Below are 11,781 nucleotides of genomic sequence, written 5' to 3' on the forward strand. Positions count from 1 at the left end.
TGGAGATCAACCTCTCCATCCAGTGCCCTGACATGGCGGGGGGACCTGCTGGAATTCTTGATGGTTGAAAAGGTCAAATTTGAACTGAGGGGAAGGATGGAGGTGTTCTACAATTCATGGACGTTATTCATTATGCACTTTCGAGAATTGGATTACATTGAATATGGAGGGGGGGGTTGGCTGGGAGGGTTGGGGGGAGAGGGACTGTATGTGTTAATGGTGACAATGGGTGGTTCCTGATTCCTTTTTGTCATTTGTTTGTGTTAACATGCGGGCTAATATTTGGGGTTTGGTGGGAGGATGGGATCGTTGTTATTGATATGGGGATTGACATTACATCCGTTACTGATTATTGTTTATTGTTGGGTGTAAATTTGGGAGAAAATGTGAAAAAGGAGAATAAAAATAATTTTAAAAAAGAACAATCTGAGTAAAAGATCCCCTCGCAAATATGGTAGAATTTAGCATTCAGTTTGAGAGTGAGATACCTAAGTCCAAAGCAACTGTGCTAAACTTAAATAAAACTAAATATAAAGGAATGACGGCAGAGTGGCTAGAGTGCACTGGGAAATGTGTTTAGCAGAAAAGACGGTTAACCAGCAATGGCAGACGTTTATGAAAATAGTTCATGACTCACAACAGTGATATATCCCAGTGAGGAAGAAGGATTCTAGGAAGGGGATAAATCAATTATGGTTCACCAAGGAAGTTAAGGATTGTATTAAACTGAAAGAAAACACATACAATGTGGCAAAGATTAGTGGTAATCCAGAGAATTGTGAAAGTTTTAAAAACCAACAAAAGATGACCAAAAAAATAATAGAGGGAGAAGATCAATTATGAGGGTAAATTTGCAAGTAGTCTGAAAATGGACAGTAAGAGCTTCTTTAAATATACTAAAAGGAAGAGAGAGGCCAATGTGAACGTAGGCCCCAAGAGAACGAGACTGGGGGAATCATAGAATCATGGAATTTACAGTGCAGAAGGAGGCCATGTGGCCCATTGAGTCTGCACCGGCCCTTGGAAAGAGCACCCTACTTATGCCCACGCCTCCACACTATCCCCGTAACCCAGTAACCCCACCTAACCTTTTGGACACTAAGGGTCAATTTAGCATGGCCAATCCACCTAACCTGCACATCTTTGGACTGTGGGAGAAAATCAGAGCACCTGGAGGAAACCCATGCAGACACAGGGAGAATGTGCAACTTTGCACAGACTGTTACCCAAGGCTGGAATTGAACCTGGGTCCCTGGAGCTGTGAGACAGCAGTGTTAACCACTGCCACAACCAGGAAATGGCAGAGGAGTTAAATAAATACTTTGTGTCAATGTTCACTGTAGAAGACACGAATAATAATAATAATCGCTTATTGTCACAAGTAGGCTTCAATGAAGTTACTGTGAAAAGCCTATTCCAAAAATAATAAATAATCAAGGGGTAAAAGGTAGGGGGAAGAGTGGAAATAAATGCAATAACTATCAATGGAGAAAAAGTACCAGGGAAACTAATGTGGCTAAAAGCCGATAGGTCCCCTGAATCTGATGAGTTACATCCTAGGATATTAAGGAAGTGAGCACAAAGATAGTGGATGTATCGGTAGAAATCTTCCCAAGAATCCTTAAATTTCGGAAAAGTCGCAGAGGATTGGAAAACTGTCAAGGTAAATATGTTTATTCAAAAAGGGAGGGAGACAAAAACCAGATAACTGTAGGCCTGCTAGCTTAATATTTGTCATTGGAAAAATATTACAGTCCATTATAAAGGATGTAATAACAGAACATTTAGAACTGCGTAATATAATCAAGCAGAGTCAGCATGGCTTCATGAGGGGAAATTATACCTGACCAATTTATTTGAATTCTTTGAGATGATAATGAACACGATAGATAAAGGGGAACTAGTGGATGTAATATATTTGGATTCCCAAAAGGCATTTGATAAGATACTGTACAAAAGGCTACTTAATAAAATAAGAGCCCACGGTGTTGGGGTTGGTATCATAGAATGTACAGTGCAGAAGGATGCCATTTGGCCCATCGAGTCTGCACCAGCCCTTGGAAAGAGCACCCCACCAGAGCTCACACGTCCACCCTATCCCCGTAACCCAGTAACCCCACCTAACCTTTTTGGACACTAAGGGCAATTTAGCATGGCCAATTCACCTAACCTGCACATCTTTGGACTGTGGGAGGAAACCGGAGCAGCCGGAACAAACCCACGCAGACACGAGAAGAACGTGCAGTCTCCACTCAGACAGTGACCCAAGCCGGGTATCGAACCTGGTACCCTGGAGCTGTGAAGCATCAATGCTAACTACTGTGGTGCCGTGCCATCCCTCCACCTAACCTGCACATCTTTGGACTGTGGGTGGAAACCGGAGCACCCGGAACAAACCCATGCAGACACGGGAAGAACATGCAGTCTCCACATAGACAGTGACCCAATCTGGGAATCGAACCTGAGAACCTGGAGCTGTGAAGCAACAGTGCTAACCACTGTGTTACCGTGCCATCCCTATATTAGTATATTAATATGGATAGACGATTGGCTAACTAATAGAAGATTGAGAGTAGAAATAAGAGGGGCATTTTCAGGATGGTAGCCTGTAACTAGGGCATCAGTGATTCGTGCTGGGGCCACAATTCTTTTCAATATATATATATTAATGACTTGGACAAGGGAAGTGAATCTACTATTATCAAGTTTGAGGACGACACATAGGCTGGAATTTCCCCCCAAAATGGCAAAGTGTCAGGTTCAGTCAGAAAACCGGCATGTTTCTCCCCAGAGAAATAGGCAGGCTTCCCAATGGGATCTTCCCATACTTGGCCATTTTTTTTGAAGGGGGGCATGTTTTGCGCCAGTATTGTGAGGGGTGGGGCCTAAACACGCCGGCAAGCCAGGCTTCACAGAGATCGAAGGGCACCCTGATCTCAAGATTAAGTTAAAGACACCCCTCCTCCCCCACCACAAATATCAGGACCTCCCCAATCAATGAATACTGGCATCAACCCTCCCCCCAAGGATCTCTGGCATCTGGACCCTTCCAATGGGTCCCCCTCTAGGCTCCACCCCTTGGCAATGCCAACTTGGCATTGCCAAGTCACAGTGCAAGGGTGACCCTGGCATTGTCCTGCCATGTACTCAACGACCCAGGGAGTACAATGGCCTCTGGGAACCCCCCCCCCACCGCCACACACACACACACACATACACACGGCAGGCTCCAGCTGAAGCTCTTGAGAGTTGCTGAGTGTGAAATTCAATGTGAACAATCTCTCTAGGTCCTATGAAGCAGGCAGTGGCTGGCTAAACTGCAGAGGCTCGTAAATCATTGAGGTGTGAAGTTGAATATAAATAAGCAAGTACAAATGGATGAAAGCAGGTTACAGCTACAATGAAACTGCAGAGCCCATTGAAACGTCAAGGCAAGTGAAATTGTATATAAACAAGCAAGTACAAAGGGATAAAAGAAGGCATACTGCAACATTGAAGCCAGAGTGCCTAGTCATTCCCTTGAAGGGAAGTAAAATGCTTCTCCAAGAGACAAGCTGCAGAATGGCTCTGTCCTGTGAGAGGATTTTTGGACAGACAAGCTGCAGCTATGCTTTACCCTGTTATGGGGTGTCAAACATGAAAGAAAGCAGGCTTCAAGCCTGAGCCTCCAGCTCCCTTGAATGACCCCTCAAGGCATCTGGCCAGAAGCTGCTGTGCCCTTAAGCTCCCTGGAGTTAAATGGAGAGGGGTAGTCACCCCCTTGTTCCCTCTCGGAGTCCATCGCATCTGGCCCACGCTTTGAAGGACCAGTAGCCCGGCTGGCGTCCCACTGGTGGTGGGAAGATTCCGTGAGGCCAGAACATCTGACTTCAATCTCCTCGCCCATCCAATTTGCGCCAGCGTGAAGGCCTCAGGATGGTCATAAATTGTTTTGCAGGATACCCGTTTTTGACCTGGCACTGAATTTCCCCCACATAGCGGGATTTGTACTGGGACAATGCAGACAGAAAATCACCCCAAAGAGTCTACAGAGAGATATATAGACAGGTTAAGTGAGTGGGCAAAAACTTGGTAGATAGAGTATAATGTAGGTAAATGTGAAGTAATACACTTTGGTAGAAGAATAAAGGCGCTAAATATTATATAAATGGAGAAAGGCTGCAGAAAACTGCAACACAGAGGGATTTGAGGGTCCTCATGCATAAATACCAAAATTCTGGCATGCAAATTCAGGTAATAGGGAAAGCAAAAGGAATTTTGGCCTTCATTTCAAAGGGAATCGAGTATAAAAATAGAGAAGTCTTGCTAAAACTAATAATCTTTATTAGTGTCACAAGTAGATTTACATTAACACTGCACTGAAGTTACTGTGAAAATCTCCTAGTCGCCATATTCCAGCATCTGTTCAGGTACACAGGGAGAATTCAGAATGTCCAATTCACCCAAAAAGGACATCTTGCTGGACTTGTGGGAGGAAAATCGGAGCACCCGGAGGAAACCCATGCAGACACGGGGAGAACATGCAGTCTCCGTACAGACAGTGACCAAAGCTGGGGATCTAACCCGGGTCCCTGCCGTTGTGAAGCAATAGTGCTAACCACTGTGTTACAGTGAAAACTATACAAGTCACTAGTTAGACCACACCTGGAATACTGTGAATAGTTTGAGTCCCCTTATCTAAGGAAAGATATACTGGCATTGGAGGCAGTCCAGGGAAGGTTCACTAGATTGATCCTGGGTATGGAGGGATTTTCTTATGAGGAGAGGTTGAGTAGGTTGGGCCTGTACTCATTGGATTTCTGAAGAATGAGAGGTGACCTTATTGAAACGTATAGGATTCTTAAGGGCTTGGCAGAGTAGATATGGAGAGATTGTTTCCCTTTGTGGAAGAGCCTAGGACCAGAAGGCATAATCTCAGAATAACGGGTCATCCATTTAAGACCACAATGAGAAGGAATTTCTTCTCCGAAGGTCGTGAATCTATATTGTTTACTGCAGAGGGCTAAGGAGGCTGAGTCGCTAGGTATGTTCGAGGCTGAGATAGACAGATTTTTAATCAGCAAAGGAACCATGGGTTATGGGGATAAGGTGAAAAAGTGGAGTTGACGATTATCATTTCAGATCAGTAATGATGTCATTGAACGACGGAGCCGTCACGATGGACCAATTGGCCACCTTCTACTCCTGTCTTATGGAAGGCAACTTCCATCTTGTCTCTATTTATTTTGAAAACTGTATAAAATGGACAGGAATTTCCCCATTGTTCTTCGAGACCAAGCCCTGTAAAATCCCCATATCAACTAGCTCAGCACAGGTTAAACGTGGTTTAATGGTTTTAATTATACCAATTTTCCCGATTGATATAGTACAGTCTCTCACTGCACAGTGTATATATTAATTGAGGGACTTTAGATGTTCAGTCAGTCTATGCTTACTGGCAATGTCCTCCATTATTTAGAATACTGTACTACCATTTTATGTTTCTTATGTTTCTCTTGAATAGTTTACATTTATCGCTTGGACATTCTGATATCGGCTGTTTTAAGGTTGGAACATTTTTTTGAAAGGACTTAAACTAATGTTATTTGTATATTGTGAAATGCACTGAGGCCAATTCTTGACACTGCTGGGGTCACAAACTCAGTCTTGCCACTGACTGCTCAATGTTAGTCACTCATCATGTTTGAACTGAACTGCTCGGTACAATACCTTGCAGCTCACAATTCCTACTCTCGTCATCGTTACCTGCAGCAACCCTGTCAGGTCCCAACTGAGTATCAAAGCACGTGAGAAGTACTCACTCAATCACTTCCTATCTCCATAATACGCAACCATTTATTGGCAAGGCCCTTGCTTTGTCTCCAATCCAAGAGGCACATGACTAGATATTGGAAAGAGTCTTGCTCTCCTTCACTGGTAGCATACTTGACAGTAGTTTCGGGCAAAAATTAATTCATCATAGATTCAATCCCAAACTAGCAGTAAAATTCAAATTATATGTCTCAATACTCACGATAAACCTGTGGCCCTAAATTCTAAAAAGATTAAATCACAGAATCCTATTCATGAAAACGGAATTTGACTTATTCGATGACTGCGAATAGAGAACCATGTCAATAGTCGCGCTCCATTCATGTGAAGATACACAAAGCGAAATGAGATGAAGAGGTTCATGGGTATTAGTTTAAATTCTTTAGTGACATTGGACTTCTAAGAGTATTTTTATTTTGAAACGTGTGTTGCTTGTATTTCCATAAATTATCCTGACTGAAGCCATCTAAAATAGCAACTCCATGAGACTTGCACCTTCCCACCCAATTCCATGTTGGCCCTCTGAACTCTACAGCCATGAAATTCACTATTCTGATGGCACAATTTTAAAAAGAGAAAACCGTTAATGCTACCTTTCTAATAATGTTTATATGTAATTTCTGTCCTTTCTTATTGCAGGTGGACATGCTACAAGAGCTATTGAAGTTTGCAGTAGAGATGGTTGTGTTACCGATGGTCAATGGTATGTCTATGATGGATGTATCAAAGTTAAAAATGGACTGTAGTAGTGCGCATATCATCACTTAGAATCCGATTTCTCCACAGCACAAAATCTAGAAAATTACACTTTGCACAGTGTTAATATCAGAGATCAAAAGTTTGCTGTTATAGATTTTGGTAACTTATTTTGGGGGTGAACATTCCAGGTGGGAAACCAAGGGGTCAGATGGAATGCCAGTTTTATGCCAGTCCAATCCAATATTACATTTTGCTGAATATAATGGGGACTAACATTGGTTGGAGGAGGGAAAGGATGTGTTGGGAGGGTGGGTATTGTTACCCAGCATTGCAACCGACCATGTCACTCTCCCAACATACTGATTGGGTTTAAATTTACCCCAATATGTTTCAGTTGTTAGGAAAATTACAGTAACAAAGAACTAGCATCAGTTTCCCATCTTAGTGGGTTTTCTTTAGGACATCTCAAAGTGCTTCACAACCAACAACTTTTGAAATACAGTCACTATCGTTGCATAGGTAAAGGCAGAAGTCAGTTTGCTCACAGCAAGGTTAGGAGCGACACGGTAACACAGTGGTTAGCACTGTTGCTTCGCAGCACCAGGGACTCGGGTTCGATTCCCAGCTTGGGTCACTGTCTGTGCAGAGTCTGCACGTTCTCCCTGTGTCTGCATGGGTTTCCTCCGGGTGCTCCAGTTTCCTCCCACAAGTCCCGAAAGACATGCTGATGGGTGAATTGGACATTCTGAATTCTCCCTCAGTGTACCCGAACAGGCGCCGGAGTGTGGTGACTACGGAAATTTTCACACTAACTTCATTGCAGTGTTAATGTAAGCCTACTTGTGACACTAATAAAGATTATTACTATTACAAATATCAATTGGGATGAATGATGAGTTGATGCTGAGGGAAGAACATTGATAAAGTCACCAGTCAAGTTGCCTGTGCTTCCTGAAATGCTGCCATTGAATCCCTTACATCCATCTGAATAAATTTGTATTGTCAATGCAACACCCCATCACTTTGCTCAGTTTTTGAACTGGGGCACAACCCCACAACTATTATGTCATCTGGTGCCCATAAGTTTAAAAAAACATCATACCCTCAAACTCGAAACTGGAGCTTCATAGTGTACTTCTTGCTGCTCTCCAGGTGACTGGTAGACTGATACATTAACACATGACTGCACTGCGATAGGGAATGTGACACCCCAGGATATTCACATAATAATTAGTTCCTGGTTCTTTACAAATAGTATAACAATTAAGGATAACTTTCTCATTTGAGTTAAGCTGACTGTTATGTTTCCTTTGTAACATAAGCGGCTTCCTTGTGTTGCATTTGTCAAGGAAGGTCGAGACGTGTAAATAACTTCAACTCATTTATTTACACTATGTACACTTTTATAACTTGAGTTCGACACTACTGCTAATCCTATTGTAGCTACTTAAATTGACTAATCAGCTGCTGTCTTCCACGTGGTAGGTGTGATAATGAATCAACCCTCTGCCTCTCCTCACTGACTGTCTCCACTGGCCGAAGGGGGCTGATCATCTGTGTGGTGTCCTTTATGTATGGGTTGGTGTAATGCCCCCCTGTGGTCGTGTCACCTCCTTGTGTATCGTGAATGTCCATTGGTCGCCTCCCATCTAACTTATCTATTGGTTGAGTGTGTGTGTGTGTGTGTGTGTGTGTGTGTGATGTTTCTGGTGCTCCCTCTAGTGTCTGTCTAGCTTACATGTATTTACAGTGATGCACATCACCACACTGACATGCCCATTTTTCCACCCAAAGCTTTCATTTTCACCCTTTACCCTTTGTTGCACAATAAATCAATACCAAGATGTAGTGTGTTTTGAATGAGTGCAGTGAATGTGAGAGGATGACATTTGTGTGAGACTGTGAACATTTAATTCTATGAATGATGTACAAAACTGTCATGTACTTCTTCTTTACAGCAAGACTAGCCAATGGATTTGCACTTCCAAGTGTGGATCACTTAAGCTTTGTCAGCCCACTCCTGAAGGTGAATCAGGTGAGTAACTGCAGAATACAAGATCCTCTTAGTGGTATTCATTATACTTGATATACCATGACTAGACAATCTAGTCAACCGGAGGAAACCATATGGAGACAATTATCCCTTAAAAGGTACAAATGAGATAGTCACGTGACTTTTCTTACTTGCCCCCATCTTGAGGTAGGTGCCTATGGCCAATGACAACAACATGGTGTGTGTGCAGTTTCTGCACGATTTTCAGCCAGATATTAGTGTAATCTGGGCAGAATCAAATGAAATAGTGCAAAAGGAGGCAGAATTATAAACATGAGTTCCATCCATAAACATTATATACTGGAGTATCTATGATCTTTTAAATTGGTTCAAAGTCAGTCCACCGAAAACAGTTTCCAACTGCAAAAACTGGCCTGGTGGTGATATGCGTATAGGCATATCTGTGTATAATTGTACATAGCTGTACCAATGTATATATTTGTACATAATAGCACCACTGTACATAGCCATTGACCAATATATATAAGGACAGTTATGACCTCCCGCCAGCAGATGGAACCAGACACCTACATAGATATATATATATATCGGGGGACGGGCAGGAGGCGGGCACTTGGTAGTAGGATGGGCAAGAGGACAGACATCTCCCTCCATGGTTTTACAGGAACGGAGACGGAATCGTTTGTACATAGAAATGCATGCTTACCATCAAGAATAAATACTTGTAGCAATCACATCTTCGTGTTCTATGTGTACCTTCATGATCAAGGAAACAACCAAACACAACAATCCCCAGTTTGGGAAGGTGAGCTTCCATTGATTATCCCAGTTCAGGTGCATTCATCTCATTGCGCCTATTCCTGAATGCGGAAGCCACGTAAATTCACTGTTAGTCATCTGTACCAGCAGTCACCATTGAAGCCTGACCCAGGCCTGTTCCCCCTGCTGCTACTGCACTACTTGAATTCAATTTAAAGTCCTCCACGAGGGGATTTACTAGAATGATGTCAGGGATAAGGAAATTCAATGTTATGCAGAGATTAGAGAAGTAGGGCTTGATCCCCTTAGAACAGAAATGGTTGAGGGAAGATTTAATAGAGGTGCTCAAAATTATATGGGGTCTCGATAAAATAGATAGAGGAATTGTTTCCACCAGCAGGTTGGTCAGTAACCAGAGGATGCAGATTTAAGATCATTGGCAAAAAGCCCGGGGAAGGGAATGAAGAAAAATGATTTGATATCACAAGTTGTTCAGATCTGGAATGCACTGCCTGAAAGTGGGGTGGGAGCAGATTTAACACACTTTCAGAGGGAATTGGATGAAATATTTGAAAAGGGTAAATGTACTGGGCCATAGGGAAAGAACAGCAGATGGGACTGATTGAATAGCTCGCTCAAAAGAAGCATGATGTACTCAATGGCAGTCTCCTGCATTGTATGATTTTATGATTCTATCCCTTCCATTTAGTGGCACTAAGGGAAAACAATAAGTAGTCAATGTGTCATGTCAACCTGTGGGACCAGGATTCTCGAATTAAACTTAGTCTTTCAAAGCATGCAATAGTGTTGTACTGAGAAAGAAGGTGGGGCCATTTGTAACATTGTACTATTGCTGTTTATTTTCAGGATGTTTTAGTGATTGCGACTGACATTAAATATGGTCCTTAACTAAGCTGTTGTTGCCGGCAAATATACAGTGATGGAAACGAGACCAGATACGCGACTGCTTTGATTGCCTGCCACAATCCTGAGAATTGCCAATGCTTATATGAGGATTACATTTTTCCACATTTTTTGTCAAAATATTGTTAACTCCGAACTTGACACTTTCTAATCAAACGAGACCCAATGAAAAAAACAGCAACAAGATATTGGAACTAGTTTCATCACTGTTGTTTTGTCATGAGAAATAAGGAACAGAGCTTCACTTTGTGGGGTAAGTGAACTGTTTCAGAACAGCATTTATTTCCCCTCCGGGAAGGGCACACGACATTAGATTTGCTGGGTATGGTTGTGGTATTGTGACTATCTCTCGTGTGGTTCCTTGTTATTTTTTGCTTCTCTTTTAAACCAAATACAGTATACCATAAGCATATATTTTGTGTGACCTACCTTATCAAACCCTTCACAATGTGAGAACACAAAATTTGAGAAACAAAATGAAAACCCTGCAGAACTGAATTTCCTTCATTCTCCCATGCCTTACTAATATTTCTCCTCAAAAATACAGTGAGTATGTCCATTGATCATTGTGACGTCCAGGGCTATGATCTTGTACATGGTATCATTGGAATGTAATGCTGAAGCTATTTTTTAATGCTGTTCTTCCTCCAGCCATGCTAAAATTCAAAATATAAATGTGTTGAGGAAAAGCATCAATAAAATCTTCCAGTACTTAACTTTATACCTACCTAATATGAGCATGAATTTCATTGCTTGCAAATAGATCACCCATGATTTTCATCTGGTGGTCGAATGTGCTATTTTATAATAAAAGATACGTTGCATTCAAAGTTTAATGGTGTTGTGGTTACTGTGTGCATTGTCTAAAGTATGTATTGCAGAAACACACTGAGGCACCTTTGACAGCCTACAAGGGCAGCAAGTGCATCACCTCTAAGTTCTCCTCCATCCTGAACTGGATGTATATCATGTTCCTGGATCTCACAACATTGTGGGAGTACTTTCACCTTTCAACCATTCATGGAGTGGCCCATCACCAGCTCCTCAGGGCATTTATTGATGGGCAATAAATGCTGGGTTTGTCAACAACGTCCATAATGTGAGAATTAATTTAAAAATGGAAAGAGGTACAAGACGTAATTTGTGACACAGCAAAGGCACACTGAATGGAAACTTTAAAAATGTGATTTTGAAAGTCAGCTGCTGTTTCCAATATAATAAATATTGGCAGCAATTGTGCTTCTGAGACTAATTAATGAAACATTATTCCCCCGCCAGTGTTACTTATATAAAATCAAATGTGTATCAATGGCCACCAAATATTCTAACATACTTAACCACTTCTAAACCTCTTGCGGCCTTCATTTTACTGAATGACAGAGTAGTTGCGGTGCAGAATGAGGCCATTTGGCCCATCACATCCGCACCATTTTTGACCTGCACCAGTCAATGTTTGTCAAAAATATATTTTTCAGGCCATGTTCAGTCTGGGGAAGGGCAATCACCTGTTATTTCAGCAGCAGATTGGGCCTTGGTCAATCGTAATGGTGACAAAAACATACAAACAATGAAGG

The 11,781-nt window shown here is 42.1% G+C and overlaps 1 protein-coding gene across 3 annotated transcripts in view; it reads left to right on the top strand.

Moving 5' to 3' along the window:
- Positions 1-11,037, top strand: part of LOC140428277 (bactericidal permeability-increasing protein-like) — a 63,174-nt gene extending 52,137 nt beyond the window's left edge. For all 3 annotated transcript variants that reach the window (XM_072514570.1, XM_072514568.1, XM_072514569.1), the window contains exons 13-16: positions 5,504-5,546; positions 6,451-6,514; positions 8,469-8,545; positions 10,151-11,037. In XM_072514570.1, the coding sequence (XP_072370671.1) occupies positions 5,504-5,546; positions 6,451-6,514; positions 8,469-8,545; positions 10,151-10,192 (226 nt within the window). In that variant the 3' untranslated portion in view covers positions 10,193-11,037. The remainder of the gene's footprint in view (positions 1-5,503; positions 5,547-6,450; positions 6,515-8,468; positions 8,546-10,150) is intronic.
- Positions 11,038-11,781: the final 744 nt, after the last annotated feature.

The sequence above is a fragment of the Scyliorhinus torazame genome, chromosome 8 (genome assembly GCF_047496885.1).
Source record: "Scyliorhinus torazame isolate Kashiwa2021f chromosome 8, sScyTor2.1, whole genome shotgun sequence".
Taxonomy (NCBI): domain Eukaryota; kingdom Metazoa; phylum Chordata; class Chondrichthyes; order Carcharhiniformes; family Scyliorhinidae; genus Scyliorhinus; species Scyliorhinus torazame.